The 21,250-nt window shown below is 49.4% G+C and overlaps 1 protein-coding gene and 1 long non-coding RNA gene across 3 annotated transcripts in view; both read right to left on the reverse strand.

The window, feature by feature from the left end:
• Positions 1–21,250, reverse strand: part of LOC136592274 (zinc finger protein 665-like) — a 77,919-nt gene that overhangs the window by 32,913 nt on the left and 23,756 nt on the right. Inside the window, exons 2-4 of one of the 2 annotated variants that reach the window (XM_066588587.1) lie at positions 12,976–13,098; positions 12,797–12,904; positions 12,614–12,725 (exon numbers count right to left, since the gene is read on the reverse strand). In XM_066588587.1, the coding sequence (XP_066444684.1) occupies positions 12,614–12,725; positions 12,797–12,904; positions 12,976–13,047 (292 nt within the window). In that variant the 5' untranslated portion in view covers positions 13,048–13,098. Of the gene's footprint in view, positions 1–9,869; positions 10,054–12,613; positions 12,726–12,796; positions 12,905–12,975; positions 13,099–21,250 lie in introns of those variants that run through there. The other variant, XM_066588588.1, reaches the window with a different exon arrangement.
• On the reverse strand, positions 10,741–12,167 carry LOC136592465 (uncharacterized). Its single transcript, XR_010788099.1, has 3 exons — positions 12,062–12,167; positions 11,534–11,599; positions 10,741–11,467 (listed from the first exon to the last, which is right to left on the reverse strand). It is a non-coding gene; the product is annotated as an uncharacterized lncRNA (long non-coding RNA).

The raw sequence follows: 21,250 nt of genomic DNA on the forward strand, positions 1-21,250 counted from the left end.
GAAAAGAACCGTTAAGTTAGCGGTCCAAGAGGAAAGAAAACCAAAGACAACTGTTTTACTGAGGGAACTGGATGACAGCTCCAATGTATTCAGTCTGAACTCTCTGCTTCAGATTCTTTCGGAGAATAGCGGATTGGGTCTGGTGGAACTAGAACCCTTTCAGGGAAAAAAGCTAAGAGCTTAACTTTGCATCCTGGGGAAGAAGTATCACGCCAGCCATCTTCCAGGAGGCCCTGCCCCGTCTTCTTCTCCGCTGAACGTGTACGGCTCTGTTGCGGCACTTGCCAGCTTAAGATGATGTCTGGGGAACTACATGCAGTCTCACATGATTTCAAGGGGTCTTTCACCTGGGTTTGAACAAGGTGGTCGCTTGTAAATCCATGCTAGGCACTTCACTCCACAGTTCCAGCCTTTACCAAAAGTTGCTCCTTTCTGCTTCATCTGTTGGATTTGAAGTTTTGCCCTTGGACCTATGACTCCAGTATCACAGGCATTAGTTCTACTCGCTGGATCTTTATAGATTATATAATATTTTCCCTTTCCTATATAGTGAGCACGGAACTACTGAGCTCAACTCAGGAACTCCCGTTCTTTGGACATGCGTTTCATTCCATCTGATGGTATAGCGCCACATCCTCATGGTGCTCATAAATACGGGTCCCTATTTGCTGGTTTAGAGGGGCCCGGCTGGAGTTAGAGACTGTTCTCTGACCATCTGGCAGAGATCACCCAGCTCCGCATTGATTAGTCTTCCCCCAGCCTTAGCTACCGAGTTTCCCCTGCAACTACTCAGCAGGCCTTGGCTACTAAGCTCCCTCCTGTAATAACAGGTGAGTGCCATTATATCCAACATATATTATGAGCTGTGTGTTGCAGTGGACTACTCAACAGGCCTTGGCTATGGAGCTCGCTCCTGCAATAACAGGTGATTTCATTATACCAAGCGTATACCATGAGTTTCCAGACCTTTAACCTTATCTCAAGCATAGGCAACGGGGTTTTTGTCCAGGTAGACTACTCACTGTTGTAGATTTGCTCTGCTCCCTCCAAGCTGTTTAATAGAATTAAGAGGAGATGCAAATCTTGAATCCTGCAGAAAATAGTCTCAGGCATTCCAATCTTTCAGTCTGACAACGCTGGGGCGTATGTCTTACATCATCCCACATGGTGCGGAGCCATGACACCATTTGGAGCAGACCGCAGTGCCGCAGCTAGACGCCGGGACCTAAGCGCAAGATGCAGAAGCATTTGCCGCGGGTCCTGCGGACTCCTGACCTCCACCACCACCGCTCTCCTGAGCAGGCCGGATCCTGGACTCCGGCTAGTAAAAATCTTCGTCCAAGCTCCAGCACTGAGAAGTCCCTCTGTGTCCACTGAGACAGGAACAAACACTGGAGATGAATGGTGGGAGGTGGCCTTAACAACTCTTCCTCTTCCTGTCCCGACAAGCTCAGGTGGGGCGACCTCCATGTGTGCCGTCAGGATGGACTCATGGAAAAAAACTACTCCAAGCATCCTCTCCGCCAGGAATTAAAAGCTGTCCATTTATCTATCCTCAAGGTTTCTCTTAGGGTCTGCTCTAGCAAAAATATGACAACTATATGATGAGAATTAGAGAGACAAAGCGAGAGAGAGCAAGAGAAAGAATGAACAAGAGAGCAGGAAAAGAACGAGAGAGAGAAGGCAAAAGAAAGCAAGAAAAGAGAAGAAAAAGAATGAAAAGGAGGGAGAGCAAGCAAGAAAAAAAAGCGAGCAAGAGAGCAAAAAACAGAATAAAAAACAAAAGGAGAGCAAGAGAGTGAAAAAAAAGGAGAGAAAAAGAGAGTGACCGCGAAAAAAAGAGCAAGAGAAAGAGCGAGAATGCAAAAAAAACAGGAAGGAGAAAAAAGTAAAAAGGAGGGAGAAAAAAAAGAGAAAAAGAACACGCAAAAAAGTGAGCGAGAAAAAGAGCGAGAGACCAAAAGAAAAAGCTAAGGAAAAAAAAAAGAAAGAAAAAAAGCAAAAGAAAGAAAGCGAACACGAAAAAACAAAAAAATGGGTTAGAGCAACAAAAATAGCAAGCAGCAGTGGAAATCAAAAAAAAAAGAAAAAAACAGGAGCACAAAAGAGAGAACGAGAAGAGCACGAAAGAGCAAGAGAGAGATAAAGAAAGAAAAAAGGAAAGCATGCATGAGAGACAGAAAAAGAAAAAAGGAGCAAAAGCGAGACAGAGCGCGAGAAAGTGAGACAGAAAGCGAGAAAGAGAGGAAGCAAAAGCAAAATAGTGAGCACAGAAAAAAGAGCAAGCGCAACAAAAAGTAAGCAGGAGCGAAAAGCAAAGAAAAGAAAAATCGTGAAAAAAAAAGTGGATGAGAGTGAAAAAAAGAGCGCGAAAGAGTTAAAGAGAAAGCAAGCGAGAGAAAGAAAAAAAAACACAGGAGAAAAAAAGAAAAGCTCGCGAGGGTGAGGGGGAAAGCGAGAGAGAGAAAGGGAAAGCAAACGACAGAGAGAGAGAAAGGAAAAGGGAGACAAAGCGGGAGGACGAGAGAGAGAAAAAGAGCGCGAGAGCGAAAGAGTGTGAGAGCGAGAGAAAGTAAGAGAGAGAAAGCTAGAAAGAAAAGATAAATATTTTTGGCATTTACTGCTGCGTTCTCATTACAGAAGCCACTCTACCTTTGCTCACCTCCCATTACCTGATCATATGATCCCCTCTAGCCTGGGGGATCCTCACTTCTGGGTGACGAGGATTTGGGGTCAGCACATCCTGCCATTCTATAAACCAGACTGTGGTACTACAAGGGTGCTGATGACCTGCATCCCCCAGAGCAGCAGAATGCGGGGAAGGGGTATAAGACAGGATTCCCTAGGACCAGCTTCCTCCAGGGATTTAGGGATATGAATTTCATGGAGAAAACAAGGAAAATCTAAAAACTGGATATTTCATGTAGTTGTTTTGATTTGAAGAGCATTTCCCAGGTTAGAGTGGATGGGCTAAGGTGACCTATCTCTGGGCTAAGGTCACCTATCTCTGGGCTAAGGTCACCTATCTCTGGGCTAAGGTCACCTATCTCTGGGCTAAGGTCACCTATCTCTGGGCTAAGGTGACCTATCTCTGGGCTAAGGTGACCTATCTCTTCCAGCCCCCTCAGATGGGCAAGTCTCCGCTATCCTCCCCTTGTCTGATGCCATCTGATAGGGTCATCGAATCAACAAGAAAATGAGTCTCCAGAGCCCCTCTATGACGGATGCGGAATAATCTGTTGTAGTCACTGGGGATTCCCATTCATCTTCTGGGTCCCCCTTTGGACAGGTTTAGAAAAACTATCAACCCTGAGTGGATGGGAAAACGAAAGGCATGCTGTTGGGGTAGATTAGGAGGCCGGACCACTTGTGTGAACGAGTCCCAAGGGTGACGCTTCAGTAACTCTCAATATCTCTTCTGTATTTGCAAGCAGCAGCTTTGTTGGTGGCTAATGGTGGGATCATTGTTCGGGTTTAGGGACTCTACACATGGGGGCACTTGGTCTTCATTAGTGGGATGAACGGGGAAGTTCACTGGCTGTTCTGGTGATGGGATCTCAGGTATCACGTACCACCATTACAGATGTGAATGTACTATTACCTGTATCCATGGACATACAGGATCTGCATCCCCAGAGGAAGTTATCCTTCTCGGCATGCGTCTCCATCTCAGGCAGATATGCTGAGAGTTGTGATGGGCTAAGATGAACGGTTTTGTCACCGGAGACCCTAAAAGTGATTCCCCCCTTTACTTTTCCCATTTAGAACATAAAAGATGGTTGTGACAAAATTCACGTTTCTGCGGTACAAATGTGGGTTATTACTTACATTACATAGAGGGTCATTTACTTTTGCACTTAGCACTGAATAATCAAGTTGTGACCCCTTTACTCTTCCTATTTACAACCTATAGAATGGTTGTGCCAAATTTGTACAACACCGGGAAGTTGGAGAATTAGTGGCGAGTCAGTCAGTGAGGGCTTTGGCCATACACATATACACTCTTTGTCAGTGACTGATATAGGGACTGGTGTGGCGTTCACCATTTGGGCTGCATGCGGCATTCATTTTTGCACCCCTGTGATATCTCATTCAGGCCCAGAGGAGTTAGAACACAGTAATAGGTTTCACGGTCCCCCCCATCTTTTGAAAATTCACATTTAGAAAGCCATTTGTCTGATCTTACTCTGGACCAGAGTGAATACGCCCCTGCCATTCTTGTCGCCCTCCTGGCTCCACCTGTCTGTTTAGTTTAGAATTAGCATGGGGATACAAAATGTACTTGTTAATGAAGTCTAAGGAAAATCAATCCCCTAGAAGCTGGTTTCTCACAGACCGTTCGGCCCCAGGAATCAAATTAGGGGAAAGTCTTTTAACAAGGGTTATTAGTAGAGATGAGCGAGTATACTCGGTAAAGGCAAATGCTCGAGCGAGCATTGCCTTTACCGAGTACCTGCCCGCTCGAGATGAAATGTTCGGGGGCCGGCGCGGGGGAGCGGTGAGTAGCGGCTGTCAGCAGGAGGGAGCGGGGGGGAAAGAGGGAGGGAGAAATCTCCACTCCGTTCCGTTCTGCTCCGCTCTCCCCCGCAGCTCCCCTCCGCCGGCACCCAAACATTTCATCTCGAGGGGGCAGGTACTCGGTAAAGGCAATGCTCGCTCGAGCATTTGCCTTTACCGAGTATACTCGCTCATCTCTAGTTATTAGCCATGTGAATGTCCTAGCCTGAAATGAATTATATTTTCGGAATCGTGTGGGCTAGCTGATTAAAACGCTTTTAAACTCATTCAGGTGCGGGCCCCGAAACACCCCCTCATTCGACGCATCTGTGTACCTGGTTATAATTTACGCATCCCGCTTGGTATTACTGAGCAGATACAATCATGACTAGGCATGTATTCCCGATCAGAGAATCTCCTGCAGAGATATGGCCAACATGGGAAATTATGGTTTTTCACAGGCATGTACACATTTACTCCTCCCTTCTCTGAATGACCTCGGAGGTGGTGGGCGGAGGTGTGTTTTGGGGAAACTTTAAAAACTCGAGGGTCAGAGAGGCCAGGTGTCAGACCTTCGGCGATACGCCGCAACATAAAGACTTTCCAGTTTGCTTCCAGTGACTCCACACAATGTTTCTTTTTGTATTTGCTTGTTTTATTTTTAATACTGTCTGTCGTGTATACCGTAAAACCTTATCTCCACTGTAACATCTTTTTATGTATATTTTTGTACATACAGAAATATTTAGCACCGCTAGTCCTTTTTAGAATAAATCTGCAATTTATTAGTCAAACTGTTTTGGTTTTAAAATGAACCATGACTCCAAAGATTATGTTAATAATTTATAAGTATGAGTTCCAGCTTATCTGTGACAAAAAAGCTGGTGGTAGTGAGTGTGTGTGGGTATTGCAGGGCTAGACCAGTTCAGAGGGTGATTTGAGCCTTTGCTTGTGTGCAGAAGCCTGAGAAAGCTGGGTACAAATCTGCCTGTATTCTAACAACGTCATGCTTGCAATCGCGCTAAAGTGATCGATTGAGGCCTGGAGAAGAGGAGAAGTCCCAGAAGATTGGAAAAGGGCAAATGTTGTCCCTATCTTTAAAAAAGGGAAGAAGGTGGATCCAGGAAACTACAGGCCTGTGAGCCTGACTTCTATACCGGGAAAGCTCTTTGAACAGATTATTAAACAGCATGTATGCAAGTACTTGGATGAGAATGGAGTAATTAACCAGAGCCAGCATGGGTTTGTAACAAACAAGTCATGCCAAATGGATCTAATTTCCTTCTATGACAGAATCCCCGACTGGGTTGATCAGGGAAATGTGGTGGATATAGTATATCTTGACTTTAGTTAAGCATTTGACAAAGTATCTCATACTATACTTGGTACATTCCATGGTAACAGACAGGACACGCACATGGAAAGTTTTTCACATTTTTTGTTTTTTTTAACTACATTTTTGTCTGAAACTTTAAAAACAGCTATAGAGAGTTAAACTATGCACTGTGACAAATGTATTTATGTCATACCTACCTTCTAACTTTCTATCTCTCTTAGTAAATGACATGTGACTTTTAGTAACAGACAGGACATGAAAATGAATAGCACTTGCAGAATGCTTTTTTCCAAAATTTCTGTTCTCCTAGTTAATACATAATTAAGACTCTTTCGCATTATTTTCAGTATACTCTTAAAAGATTGTCTGTTTTGTACTTTCTGATCTGTTAGTTAGTTATAAACACCTCTAATTTATTATATATGGTAACAGACGGGACGTGTTTGAATGTAAACCTACTAAAAATAAGAATAATCTTTTCTTTAAGATGTTTTATTCAGTGACTGCAATATATATGAGCCTGATAAGGCCTAAATTAAGAAATGTGTTGTAAATGATAATGACCATTAACTAACAGAGCGATTAATTACACTTGCTTGGTAACAGAGCGGACATCTAGTTGGTGGGCTATTGATTCTACTAGAAGTTACATTACCTCATTGCCTTATTTTTGCTCACATCTGTTAGTTATAAACATCTCTTCACTTCTATACTGAAATGCAGACTGAATAAATCTTTCTCTTTAATCTCTTAAAACTTGTGGAAACGTGTAAACTTGCATGGGCGAGTGTGAGTGCGGTATTAGATAGGATTTTGTTCAAATAAATGGTTGAGAATAGAAAAATATACTCTAAGAGTCATAAAAACAAATCAAAAATGTTAATAGATCTTGATTTATTGAAAAAAATGCCCAAATCTGGGATTGACAAGGCATCTGTTAGGGGGATTCACAACTGGCTGAGTGATCGGACTCAAAGAGTGGTCATAAATGGCTGCACATCCAAGTGGAAGAATGTATCAAGTGGGGACCACAAGGCTCTGTCCTGGGCCCAGTGTTGGCCAACATTGTTATAAATGATCTGGAGGAGGGAATTGTGGGTAACTGAGCAAATGTGCCGATGACACAAAGCTAGGAGGGATAGCTAACACTAGGGAAGAGAGAGAGGATTCAAAAAGATCTAGAAAAGCTTGCACAGTGGTCGGCGACTAAGAGAATGGTATTTAACAGGGAGAAATGCAAAGTCCTACATCTGGGGAAGAAACATGAAGAAAGCACATACAGAAGGGGAGAAATTAGGCTAAGCAGCAGCACATGTGAAAAAGACTTGGGTATACTAATAGATCACAGACTGAACATGAGTCAACAATGTGATGCAGCAGCCAAAAAGGCAAACACAATTCTGGGATGTATTAGGAGAAGCATAGAGTCTAGATCACGTGAGGTCATTATCCCCTCTACTCTTCCTTAGTCAGACCCATCTGGAATACTGGGTCCAGTTCTGGGATGTATTAAGAGAAGCATAGAGTCTAGATCACGTGAGGCCATTACCCCCTCTACTCTTCCTTAGTCAGACCTCATCTGGAATACTGTGTCCTGTTCTGGGCACCCCACTTTAAAAAAGACATTGACAAACTGGAGCAAGTTCAGAGAAGAGTTACCCAGATGGTGAGCGGTCTGCAAATCATGTCCTATGAGGAACGGATAAAGGATCTGGGAATGTTTAGCAGAAGAGAAGGCTGAGAGGAGACTTAATAGCTGTCTACAAATATCTGAAGGGCTGTCACAGTGCAGAGGAATCAGCCCTATTCTCATCTGTACAAGGAAAGACTAGAAGCAATGGGATGAAACTGAAAGGGAGGAGACACAGATTAGATATTAGACAGTGAGGGGGATCAATGAGTGGAACAGGTTGTAACAGGAGGTGGGGAGTTCTCCTTCAATGGAAGTATTCAAGCAAAGGCTGGACAAACATCTTTCTGGGATGATTTAGTGATCCTGCACTGAGCAGGGGGTTGGACCCGATGACCCCCGAGGTCCCTTCCAACTCTACCATTCTATGATATGTCGTCGGGAGGCCCTATGATCGGGAATACAGGCCTGGCATATTTCTGAGCTTGATTTTATCTATTCAGTGACATCAAGCATGACACGTAAATTATACCCAGGTATGTGGATACACCGTTTGGGGTGTTCTGGGCTTCAGACCTCAGTGTGTCTATATATGCATTTCATTCAGTTGGCCCGCCTGATTCTGAAAATATAACTAATATCGGGCTAGGACCTTCCCACAACTCATAACCCTTATTAAGAGATTCTCCATTAATCCGGCTTTCGGTAACAGGGTGGTAAGTCTCACCAGCAGATGGTCAATTCAAACCCACCTGTCACTGGCTGACCGTATTGCCACCATGATCCAAAGACCTCCTGAGGAAGAATACATATCAGGAGGAGGGATTAGAACGCGGAATGCATCTTTCCCAGTATCTGGAGCAGCATGCTGCTATGGATAGTTGGGGACACTTCAACCTCTCTATAGCGCGCTCCCTACTTATCTTACTCATTAGCTCTATTTATTGCGCTTGTATCTGAAGCTCATTAAGAGCCGGGGAGGGGAAGGGATTGTTCTCAGCATCAGTCACCAAGAGCGGATGAATGGGGCTTGTTGCCCTGGACTCCCTGCCAATCAGCACTCATATGTAGGACTGGAGGGTGTGAGCGGCGGTCCATCAGTACTGGCAGATGTGCGGTGGCTTCCCCATATAACAGTCTGTGTGCTGGGCCTTGTGGTGCCTCTTCTATTGGGACTCTGGACGCTTTCTGGGATTTTTTATATGTTTATATTTCCCAATTCTGTGATTTTGAATCTAAAGTACAAAACTAGTGACCCTGCGAGCGGGAGCCCCTCCAGCATGGCGGCTGCGTACACATCCCGCCGGCCCTCTACATCCTTCCACTCCTCTTACCTGGTGACCCCGCCTCCAGCATGGCGGCCGCGTACACATCCCTCTACATCCTCCCACTCCTCTTACCTGGTGACCCCGCCTCCAGCATGGCGGCCGCGTACACATCCCTCTACATACTCCCACTCCTCTTACCTGGTGACCCCGCCTCCAGCATGGCGGCCGCGTACACATCCCTCTACATACTCCCACTCCTCTTACCTGGTGACCCCGCCTCCAGCATGGCGGCCGCGTACACATCCCTCTACATACTCCCACTCCTCTTACCTGGTGACCCCGCCTCCAGCATGGCGGCCCCGTACACATCCCTCTACATACTCCCACTCCTCTTACCTGGTGACCCCGCCTCCAGCATGGCGGCCCCGTACACATCCCTCTACATACTCCCACTCCTCTTACCTGGTGACCCCGCCTCCAGCATGGCGGCCCCGTACACATCCCGCCGGCCCTCTACATACTCCCACTCCTCTTACCTGGTGACCCCGCCTCCAGCATGGCGGCCGCGTACACATCCCTCTACATCCTCCCACTCCTCTTACCTGGTGACCCCGCCTCCAGCATGGCGGCCGCGTACACATCCCTCTACATACTCCCACTCCTCTTACCTGGTGACCCCGCCTCCAGCATGGTGGACGCATACACATCCCTCTACATCCTCCCACTCCTCTTACCTGGTGACCCCGCCTCCAGCATGGCGGCCGCGTACACATCCCTCTACATACTCCCACTCCTCTTACCTGGTGACCCCGCCTCCAGCATGGCGGCCGCGAACACATCCCTCTATATACTCCCACTCCTCTAACCTGGTGACCCCGCCTCCAGCATGGCGGCCGCGAACACATCCCTCTATATACTCCCACTCCTCTTACCTGGTGACCCCGCCTCCAGCATGGCGGCCGCGAACACATCCCTCTACATACTCCCACTCCTCTTACCTGGTGACCCCGCCTCCAGCAGGGCGGCCGCGTACACATCCCGCCGGCCCTCTACATACTTCCACTCCTCTTACCTGGTGACCCCGCCTCCAGCATGGCGGCCACGTACACATCTCTCTACATACTCCCACTCCTCTTACCTGGTGACCCCGCCTCCATCATGGTGGCCCCGTACACATCCCTCTACATACTCCCACTCCTCTTACCTGGTGACCCCGCCTCCAGCAGGGCGGCCGCGTACACATCCCTCTACATCCTCCCACTCCTCTTACCTGGTGACCCCGCCTCCAGCATGGCAGCCGCGTACACATCCCGCCGACCCTCTACATACTCCCACTCCTCTTACCTGGTGACCCCTCCTCCAGCATGGCGGCCGCGAACACATCCCTCTACATCCTCCCACTCCTCTTACTTGGTGACCCCGCCTCCAGCATGGCGGCCGCGTACACATCCCTCTACATCCTCTCACTCCTCTTACCTGGTGACCCCGCCGCCAGCACGGCGGCCGCGTACACATCCCTCTACATTATCCCACTCCCCTTACCTGGTGACCCCGCCTCCAGCATGGCGGCCGCGTACACATCCCTCTACATCCTCCCACTCCTCTTACCTGGTACCCCGCCTCCAGCATGGCGGCCACGTACACATCCCTCTACATCCTCCCACTCCTCTTACCTGGTGACCCCGCCTCCATCATGGCGGCCACGTACACATCCCTCTACATCCTCCCACTCCTCTTACCTGGTGACCCCGCCTCCAGCATGGCGGCCGCGTACACATCCCTCTACATACTCCCACTCCTCTTACCTGGTGACCCGGCCTCCAGCATGGCGGCCGCGTACAGATCCCTCTACATACTCCCACTCCTCTTACCTGGTGACCCCGCCTCCAGCATGGCGGCCGCGTACACATCCCTCTACATCCTCCCACTCCTCTTACCTGGTGACCCCGCCTCCAGCATGGCGGACGCATACACATCCCTCTACATCCTCCCACTCCTCTTACCTGGTGACCCCGCCTCCAGCATGGCGGACGCATACACATCCCTCTACATCCTCCCACTCCCCTTACCTGGTGACCCCGCCTCCAGCATGGCGGCCACGTACACATCCCTCTACATACTCCCACTCCTCTTACCTGGTGACCCCGCCTCCAGCATGGCGGCCACGTACACATCCCTCTACATACTCCCACTCCTCTTACCTGGTACCCCGCCTCCAGCATGGCGGCCACGTACACATCCCTCTACATCCTCCCACTCCTCTTACCTGGTGACCCCGCCTCCAGCATGGCGGCCACGTACACATCCCTCTACATCATCCCACTCCTCTTACCTGGTGACCACGCCTCCAGCATGGCGGCCACGTACACATCCCTCTACATCATCCCACTCCTCTTACCTGGTGACCCCGCCTCCAGCATGGCGGCCCCGTACACATCCCGCCGGCCCTCTACATCCTCCCACTCCTCTTACCTGGTGACCCCTCCTCCAGCATGGCGGCCACGTACACATCCCTCTACATCCTCCTACTCCTCTTACCTGGTGACCCCGCCTCCAGCATGGCGGCCGCGTACACATCCCTCTACATACTCCCACTCCTCTTACCTGGTGACCCGGCCTCCAGCATGGCGGCCGCGTACACATCCCTCTACATACTCCCACTCCTCTTACCTGGTGACCCCGCCTCCAGCATGGCGGCCGCGTACACATCCCTCTACATCCTCCCACTCCTCTTACCTAGTGACCCCGCCTCCAGCATGGCGGCCACGTACACATCCCTCTACATCCTCCTACTCCTCTTACCTGGTGACCCCGCCTCCAGCATGGCGGCCGCGTACACATCCCTCTACATACTCCCACTCCTCTTACCTGGTTACCCCGCCTCCAGCATGGCGGCCGCATACACATTCCTCTACATCCTCCCACTCCTCTTACCTGGTGACCCCGCCTCCAGCATGGCGGACGCATACACATCCCTCTACATCCTCCCACTCCTCTTACCTGGTGACCCCGCCTCCAGCATGGCGGCCACGTACACATCCCTCTACATCCTCCCACTCCTCTTACCTGGTGACCCCGCCTCCAGCATGGCGGCTGCGTACACATCCCTCTACATCCTCCCACTCCTCTTACCTGGTGACCCCGCCTCCATCATGGCGGCCGCGAACACATCCCTCTACATCCTCCCACTCCTCTTACTTGGTGACCCCGCCTCCAGCATGGCGGCCGCGTACACATCCCTCTACATCCTCCCACTCCTCTTACCTGGTGACCCCGCCTCCAGCATGGCGGCCCCGTACACATCCCTCTACATACTCCCACCCCTCTTACCTGGTGACCCCGCCTCCAGCATGGCGGCCCCGTACACATCCCGCCGACCCTCTACATCCTCTCACTCCTCTTACCTGGTGACCCCGCCGCCAGCACGGCGGCCGCGTACACATCCCTCTACATACTCCCACTCCCCTTACCTGGTGACCCCGCCTCCAGCATGGCGGCCGCGTACACATCCCTCTACATCCTCCCACTCCTCTTACCTGGTGACCCCGCCTCCAGCATGGCGGCCCCGTACACATCCCTCTACATCCTCCCACTCCTCTTACCTGGTTACCCCGCCTCCATCATGGCGGCCGCGTACACATCCCTCTACATCCTCCCACTCCTCTTACCTGGTTACCCCGCCTCCATCATGGCGGCCGCGTACACATCCCTCTACATACTCCCACTCCTCTCACCTGGTGACCCCGCCTCCAGCATGGCGGCCCCGTACACATCCCGCCGGCCCTCTACATACTCCCACTTCTCTTACCTGGTGACCCCGCCTCCAGCATGGCGGCCGCGTACACATCCCGCCGGCCCTCTACATACTCCCACTTCTCTTACCTGGTGACCCCGCCTCCATCATGGCGGCCGCGTACACATCCCGCCGGCCCTCTACATACTCCCACTCCTCCATGGAGAAATAGACGGCCACATCCTGACACCTTATAGGAACCTGACAACACAATATCCAGTCATCAGCCAGAGCCCCCCGCTAGAATGTCCCCCCACATTCCCCGCAGTCACCTCTCCTGTCAGCAGCTCCGTCATCTTGTTGGTGAGTTCTAGAAGCTTCTGGATCAGTTTGTGAGGATGGATGATGGGAGTCGCTGTCTTCTTCACTGCTGTGTACTCCTGTGGATGGAGGGAGACGCTCAGGGATGGCACAAATACAAGACAGATGGGAGGAATGGAGGGAAGTTCACCTCTCCGGTCAGCAGGTAGATGATCTCCCAGGTGACGGCTAATATCCTTCCGCTCATCTCCGTGCCGTCCATCTTGGGGTCATTCAGGGGATGGATGATGGGGATGTAGTACCGCAGGCGTCTCTATGGGGAAAGGAGAAGATCATTAGTGACATCCAGCAGCTCAGAGCCATCACCACGTGGATTATAGGGGACGCCGGCACCCCCATTAATGGAGCCTCTACAAGACGTGTATGATAGACTAGCTGATATACCCGGCTTCGCCCGAGTTAATTTGGTACTGGTGTTTATCTGGTGTTCACACGGAAAATCTCATGAAGTCGCGGTTACTTTAGAGATACTGAGGAAAAACATAAGTTCACCATTTTGCATAGTTCTCTGCGTTACCCAGGAAACACCACAGGGAGGTAATCATGCGACGTTTCCTTTATATAAAATGACATCAGGAAGTGAGAGAATTAGATTCCGTACGTAAAATTTCGACGCCAATTCTTTTGCGCATAGAATTGAATAATCGAGTTGGGACCTATGAACTTTTCCAATTTATGACATAATCAATGCTCCTGCCAAATTTCATGTTTCTATGACACCAAGAAGTGAGAGAATTAGATTCCGTATGTAAAATTTGGACGCTAGTTTTTTTTGCGCTAGAATTGAATAATCGAGTTGGGACCCATTAGCTTTTCCTATTTATGACCTATTCAATGCTTATAGCAAATTTCATGTTTCTATGACATTGGGACGTGAGAGATTTAGATTCCGTACATAAAATTTTGACGCTAATTCTTTTGGGCTAGAAGTAATCGAGTTGGGAACCATTACTTTTTCCTATTTATGACATAATCAATGCTCGTGCCAAATTTCACGTTTTTATGACATTGGGAAGTGAGAGATTTAGATTATGTACGTAAAATTTGGACGCTAATTCTTTTGTGCATAGAATTGAATAATGGAGTTGGGACCCATTAGGTTTTCCTATTTATAACATAATCAATGCTTTTGCCAAATTTCATGTTTCTACGACATAGGGAAGTTGGAGAATTAAATTCTGTACGTAAAATTTGGACGCTAATTCTTCTGCGCATAGAATTGAATAATCGAGTTGGGACCCATTAACTTTTCCTATTTATGACATAATCAATGCTTGTGCCAAATTTCACGTTTCTATGACACCGGAAAGTGAGAAAATTAGATACCATACGTAAAATTTGGACGCTAATTCTTTTGCGCTAGAATTGAATAATCGAGTTGGGACCCATTAGCTTTTCCTATTTATGACATAATCAATGCTTGCGCCAAAATTCACGTTTCTACGATATCGGGAAGTTGGAGAACTTTTGGCGAGTCAGTGAGTGAGTGAGTCAGTGAGTGAGTCAGTGAGTGAGTCAGTGAGTGAGTCAGTGAGTGAGTCAGTGAGTCAGTCAGTAAGTGAGTCAGTGAGTGAGTCAGTGAGTCAGTCAATGAGTGAGTCAGTGAGTCAGTCAGTCAGTCAGTCAGTGAGTCAGTCAGTCAGTGAGTCAGTCAGTCAGTGAGTGAGTCAGTCAGTCAGTGAGTGAGTCAGTCAGTCAGTGAGTGAGTCAGTCAGTCAGTGAGTGAGTCAGTCAGTGAGTGAGTGAGTCAGTGAGTGAGTCAGTGAGTCAGTCAGTGAGTCAGTCAGTGAGTCAGTCAGTGAGTCAGTCAGTGAGTCAGTCAGTCAGTGAGTCAGTCAGTGAGTCAGTCAGTCAGTGAGTCAGTCAGTGAGTCAGTCAGTCAGTGAGTCAGTCAGTGAGTCAGTCAGTCAGTGAGTCAGTCAGTGAGTCAGTCAGTCAGTGAGTCAGTCAGTGAGTCAGTCAGTGAGTGAGTCAGTCAGTCAGTGAGTGAGTCAGTCAGTGAGTGAGTGAGTCAGTGAGTGAGTCAGTGAGTCAGTCAGTGAGTCAGTCAGTGAGTCAGTCAGTGAGTCAGTCAGTGAGTCAGTCAGTCAGTGAGTCAGTCAGTGAGTCAGTCAGTCAGTGAGTCAGTCAGTCAGTGAGTCAGTCAGTCAGTGAGTCAGTCAGTCAGTGAGTGAGTCAGTGAGTGAGTCAGTCAGTGAGTGAGTCAGTCAGTGAGTCAGTCAGTGAGTCAGTCAGTGAGTCAGTCAGTGAGTCAGTCAGTGAGTCAGTCAGTGAGTCAGTCAGTGAGTCAGTCAGTGAGTCAGTCAGTGAGTCAGTCAGTGAGTCAGTCAGTCAGTGAGTCAGTCAGTCAGTGAGTCAGTCAGTCAGTGAGTCAGTCAGTCAGTGAGTCAGTCAGTCAGTGAGTCAGTCAGTCAGTGAGTCAGTCAGTCAGTCAGTCAGTCAGTCAGTGAGTCAGTCAGTCAGTGAGTCAGTCAGTCAGTGAGTCAGTCAGTGAGTCAGTCAGTCAGTGAGTCAGTCAGTCAGTCAGTGAGTCAGTCAGTGAGTCAGTCAGTGAGTCAGTCAGTGAGTCAGTCAGTGAGTCAGTCAGTGAGTCAGTCAGTGAGTCAGTCAGTGAGTCAGTCAGTGAGTCAGTCAGTGAGTCAGTCAGTGAGTCAGTCAGTGAGTCAGTCAGTGAGTCAGTCAGTGAGTCAGTCAGTGAGTCAGTCAGTGAGTCAGTCAGTGAGTCAGTCAGTGAGTCAGTCAGTGAGTCAGTCAGTGAGTCAGTCAGTCAGTGAGTCAGTCAGTCAGTGAGTCAGTCAGTCAGTGAGTCAGTCAGTCAGTGAGTCAGTCAGTCAGTGAGTCAGTCAGTGAGTCAGTCAGTGAGTCAGTCAGTCAGTGAGTCAGTCAGTCAGTGAGTCAGTCAGTCAGAGAGTCAGTGAGTCAGTGAGTCAGTCAGTGAGTCAGTCAGTGAGTCAGTCAGTGAGTCAGTCAGTGAGTCAGTCAGTGAGTCAGTCAGTGAGTCAGTCAGTCAGTGAGTCAGTCAGTGAGTCAGTCAGTGAGTCAGTCAGTGAGTCAGTCAGTGAGTCAGTCAGTCAGTGAGTCAGTCAGTCAGTGAGTCAGTCAGTCAGTGAGTCAGTCAGTCAGTGAGTCAGTGAGTCAGTCAGTCAGTGAGTCAGTCAGTCAGTGAGTCAGTCAGTCAGTGAGTCAGTGAGTCAGTCAGTGAGTCAGTCAGTGAGTCAGTCAGTGAGTCAGTCAGTGAGTCAGTCAGTCAGTGAGTCAGTCAGTCAGTGAGTCAGTCAGTCAGAGAGTCAGTGAGTCAGTCAGTGAGTCAGTCAGTGAGTCAGTCAGTGAGTCAGTCAGTGAGTCAGTCAGTGAGTCAGTCAGTGAGTCAGTCAGTGAGTCAGTCAGTGAGTCAGTCAGTCAGTGAGTCAGTCAGTCAGTGAGTCAGTCAGTCAGTGAGTCAGTCAGTCAGTGAGTCAGTGAGTCAGTCAGTGAGTCAGTCAGTGAGTCAGTCAGTGAGTCAGTCAGTGAGTCAGTCAGTGAGTCAGTCAGTCAGTGAGTGAGTCAGTGAGTGAGTCAGTCAGTCAGTGAGTGAGTCAGTGAGTGAGTCAGTCAGTCAGTGAGTCAGTGAGTGAGTCAGTCAGTCAGTGAGTCAGTGAGTGAGTCAGTCAGTCAGTCAGTGAGTGAGTCAGTCAGTCAGTGAGTCAGTCAGTCAGTCAGTCAGTCAGTCAGTCAGGTCAGTCAGTCAGTCAGTGAATCAGTCAGTCAGTGAATCAGTGAGTCAGTGAGTCAGTCAGTGAGTCAGTCAGTCAGTGAGTCAGTGAGTCAGTCAGTGAGTCAGTGAGTCAGTCAGTGAGTCAGTCAGTGAGTCAGTCAGTGAGTCAGTCAGTGAGTCAGTCAGTGAGTCAGTCAGTGAGTCAGTCAGTGAGTCAGTCAGTGAGTCAGTCAGTCAGTGAGTCAGTGAGTCAGTGAGTCAGTCAGTCAGTGAGTCAGTGAGTCAGTGAGTCAGTGAGTCAGTGAGTCAGTCAGTCAGTGAGTCAGTGAGTCAGTGAGTCAGTGAGTCAGTCAGTCAGTCAGTCAGTCAGTCAGTGAGTCAGTCAGTCAGGTCAGTCAGTCAGTCAGGTCAGTCAGTGAGTCAGGTCAGTCAGTGAGTCAGTCAGTCAGTGAGTCAGACAGTCAGTGAGTCAGACAGTCAGTGAGTCAGACAGTCAGTGAGTCAGACAGTCAGTGAGTCAGACAGTCAGTGAGTCAGACAGTCAGTGAGTCAGTCAGTGAGTCAGTCAGTGAGTCAGTCAGTGAGTCAGTCAGTGAGTCAGTCAGTGAGTCAGTCAGTGAGTCAGTCAGTGAGTCAGTCAGTGAGTCAGTCAGTGAGTCAGTGAGTCAGTCAGTCAGTGAGTCAGTCAGTCAGTGAGTCAGTCAGTGAGTCAGTCAGTCAGTGAGTCAGTCAGTCAGTGAGTCAGTCAGTCAGTGAGTCAGTCAGTCAGTGAGTCAGTCAGTCAGTCAGTGAATCAGTCAGTCAGTGAATCAGTCAGTCAGTGAATCAGTCAGTCAGTGAGTCAGTCAGTCAGTGAGTCAGTCAGTCAGTGAGTCAGTCAGTCAGTGAGTCAGTCAGTCAGTGAGTCAGTCAGTCAGTCAGTGAGTCAGTCAGTCAGTGAGTCAGCCAGTCAGTGAGTCAGCCAGTCAGTGAGTCAGCCAGTCAGTGAGTCAGTCAGTCAGTGAGTCAGTCAGTCAGTCAGTGAGTCAGTCAGTCAGTGAGTCAGCCAGTCAGTGAGTCAGCCAGTCAGTGAGTCAGCCAGTCAGTGAGTCAGCCAGTCAGTGAGTCAGTCAGTCAGTGAGTCAGTGAGTCAGTCAGTGAGTCAGTCAGTGAGTCAGTCAGTGAGTCAGTCAGTGAGTCAGTCAGTGAGTCAGTGAGTCAGTCAGTCAGTGAGTCAGACAGTCAGTGAGTCAGACAGTCAGTGAGTCAGACAGTCAGTGAGTCAGACAGTCAGTGAGTCAGACAGTCAGTGAGTCAGACAGTCAGTGAGTCAGACAGTCAGTGAGTCAGACAGTCAGTGAGTCAGACAGTCAGTGAGTCAGACAGTCAGTGAGTCAGACAGTCAGTGAGTCAGTGAGTCAGACAGTCAGTGAGTCAGTGAGTCAGACAGTCAGTGAGTCAGACAGTCAGTCAGCCAGTCAGTGAGCCAGTCAGTCAGTCAGTCAGTCAGTCAGTCAGTGAGTCAGTCAGTCAGTCAGTCAGTCAGTGAGTCAGTCAGTGAGTCACTCAGTCAGTGAGTGAGTCAGTGAGTCAGCCAGTGAGTCAGTGAGTCAGTCAGTCAGTCAGTGAGTCAGTGAGTCAGTCAGTCAGTCAGTGAGTCAGTGAGTCAGTCAGTCAGTGAGTGAGTCAGTCAGCGAGTGAGTCAGTCAGTCAGTGAGTGAGTCAGTGAGTCAGTGAGTCAGTGAGTCAGTCAGTCAGTGAATCAGCCAGTCAGTGAGTCAGTCAGTGAATCAGCCAGTCAGTCAGTCAGTCAGTCAGTCAGTGAGTCAGTCAGTCAGTGAGTCAGACAGTCAGTGAGTCAGACAGTCAGTGAGTCAGACAGTCAGTGAGTCAGACAGTCAGTGAGTCAGACAGTCAGTGAGTCAGACAGTCAGTGAGTCAGACAGTCAGTGAGTCAGACAGCCAGTGAGTCAGACAGCCAGTGAGTCAGACAGTCAGTGAGTCAGACAGTCAGTGAGTTAGACAGTCAGTGAGTCAGTGAGTGAGTCAGTCAGTCAGTGAGTCAGTGAGTCAGTCAGTCAGTCAGTGAGTCAGTCAGTCAGTCAGTGAGTCAGTGAATCAGCCAGTCAGTGAGTCAGTCAGTGAGTCAGTGAGTCAGACAGTCAGTGAGTCAGACAGTCAGTGAGTCAGACAGTCAGTGAGTCAGACAGTCAGTGAGTCAGACAGTCAGTGAGTCAGACAGTCAGTGAGTCAGACAGTCAGTGAGTCAGACAGTCAGTGAGTCAGACAGTCAGTGAGTCAGACAGTCAGTGAGTCAGCCAGTCAGTGAGTCAGCGAGTCAGCGAGTCAGTGAGTCAGTGAGTCAGTCAGTGAGTCAGTCAGTGAGTCAGTCAGTGAGTCAGTGAGTCAGTGAGTCAGTGAGTCAGTGAGTCAGACAGTCAGTGAGTCAGACAGTCAGTGAGTCAGACAGTCAGTGAGTCAGTCAGACAGTCAGTGAGTCAGTGAGTCAGTGGGTCAGTCAGTGAGTCAGTCAGTGAATCAGTCAGCCAGTCAGCCAGTCAGCGAGTCAGTGAGTCAGTCAGTGAGTCAGTCAGTGAGTCAGTCAGTGAGTCAGTCAGTGAGTCAGTCAGTGAGTCAGTCAGTGAGTCAGTCAGTGAGTCAGTCAGTGAGTCAGTCAGTGAGTCAGTCAGTGAGTCAGTCAGTGAGTCAGTCAGTGAGTCAGTCAGTGAGTCAGTCAGTGAGTCAGTCAGTGAGTCAGTGAGTCAGTGAGTCAGACAGTCAGTGAGTCAGACAGTCAGTGAGTCAGACAGTCAGTGAGTCAGACAGTCAGTGAGTCAGACAGTCAGTGAGTCAGACAGTCAGACAGTCAGTGAGTCAGTGAGTCAGTCAGTGAGTCAGTCAGTGAGTCAGTCAGTGAGTCAGTCAGTGAGTCAGTCAGTGAGTCAGTCAGTGAGTCAGTCAGTGAGTCAGTCAGTGAGTCAGTCAGTGAGTCAGTCAGTGAGTCAGTCAGTGAGTCAGTCAGTCAGTGAGTCAGTCAGTCAGTGAGTCAGTGAGTCAGTGAGTCAGTGAGTCAGTCAGTCAGTGAGTCAGTCAGTCAGTGAGTCAGTGAGTCAGTGAGTCAGTGAGTCAGTCAGTCAGTGAGTCAGTCAGTCAGTGAATCAGTCAGTCAGTGAATCAGTCAGTCAGTGAATCAGTCAGTCAGTGAATCAGTCAGTCAGTGAATCAGTCAGTCAGTGAATCAGTCAGTCAGTGAGTCAGTCAGTCAGTGAGTCAGTCAGTCAGTGAGTCAGTCAGTCAGTGAGTCAGTCAGTCAGTGAGTAAGTCAGTCAGTGAGTCAGTCAGTCAGTGAGTCAGTCAGTCAGTGAGTCAGTCAGTCAGTGAGTCAGTCAGTCAGTGAGTCAGTCAGTCAGTGAGTCAGTCAGTCAGTGAGTCAGTCAGTCAGTCAGTGAGTCAGTGAGTCAGTGAGTCAGTGAGTCAGTGAGTCAGTCAGTCAGTCAGTCAGTGAGTCAGCCAGTCAGTGAGTCAGCCAGTCAGTGAGTCAGTCAGTGAGTCAGTGAGTCAGTCAGTGAGTCAGTCAGTCAGTGAGTCAGTCAGTGAGTCAGTCAGTGAGTCAGTCAGTGAGTCAGTCAGTGAGTCAGTCAGTGAGTCAGTCAGTGAGTCAGTCAGTGAGTCAGTCAGTGAGTCAGTCAGTGAGTCAGTCAGTGAGTCAGTCAGTGAGTCAGTGAGTCAGTGAGTCAGTGAGTCAGTGAGTCAGACAGTCAGTGAGTCAGACAGTCAGTGAGTCAGACAGTCAGTGAGTCAGACAGTCAGTGAGTCAGACAGTCAGTGAGTCAGACAGTCAGTGAGTCAGACAGTCAGTGAGTCAGACAGTCAGTGAGTCAGACAGTCAGTGAGTCAGACAGTCAGTGAGTCAGACAGTCAGTGAGTCAGACAGTCAGTGAGTCAGACAGTCAGTGAGTCAGACAGTCAGTGAGTCAGACAGTCAGTGAGTCAGACAGTCAGTGAGTCAGACAGTCAGTGAGTCAGACAGTCAGTGAGTCAGACAGTCAGTGAGTCAGACAGTCAGTGAGTCAGACAGTCAGTGAGTCAGACAGTCAGTGAGTCAGACAGTCAGTGAGTCAGACAGTCAGTGAGTCAGTGAGTCAGTGAGTCAGACAGTCAGTGAGTCAGACAGTCAGTCAGCCAGTCAGTGAGCCAGTCAGTCAGTCAGTCAGTCAGTAAGTCAGTCAGTCAGTGAGTCAGTGAGTCAGTGAGTGAGTCAGTGAGTGAGTCAGTGAGTCAGCCAGTGAGTCAGTGAGTCAGTGAGTCAGTCAGTCAGTGAGTGAGTCAGTCAGCGAGTGAGTCAGTCAGCGAGTGAGTCAGTCAGCGAGTGAGTCAGTCAGTCAGTGAGTGAGTCAGTCAGTCAGTGAATCAGCCAGTCAGTGAGTCAGTCAGTGAATCAGCCAGTCAGTCAGTCAGTCAGTGAGTCAGTGAGTCAGACAGTCAGTGAGTCAGACAGTCAGTGAGTCAGACAGTCAGTGAGTCAGTCAGACAGTCAGTGAGTCAGTGAGTCAGTGGGTCAGTCAGTGAGTCAGTCAGTGAATCAGTCAGCCAGTCAGTGAGTCAGCCAGTCAGCCAGTCAGTGAGTCAGTCAGTGAGTCAGTCAGTGAGTCAGTCAGTGAGTCAGTCAGTGAGTCAGTCAGTGAGTCAGTCAGTGAGTCAGTCAGTGAGTCAGTCAGTGAGTCAGTCAGTG

This window comes from Eleutherodactylus coqui, chromosome 1 (genome assembly GCF_035609145.1).
Source record: "Eleutherodactylus coqui strain aEleCoq1 chromosome 1, aEleCoq1.hap1, whole genome shotgun sequence".
Lineage (NCBI taxonomy): Eukaryota > Metazoa > Chordata > Amphibia > Anura > Eleutherodactylidae > Eleutherodactylus > Eleutherodactylus coqui.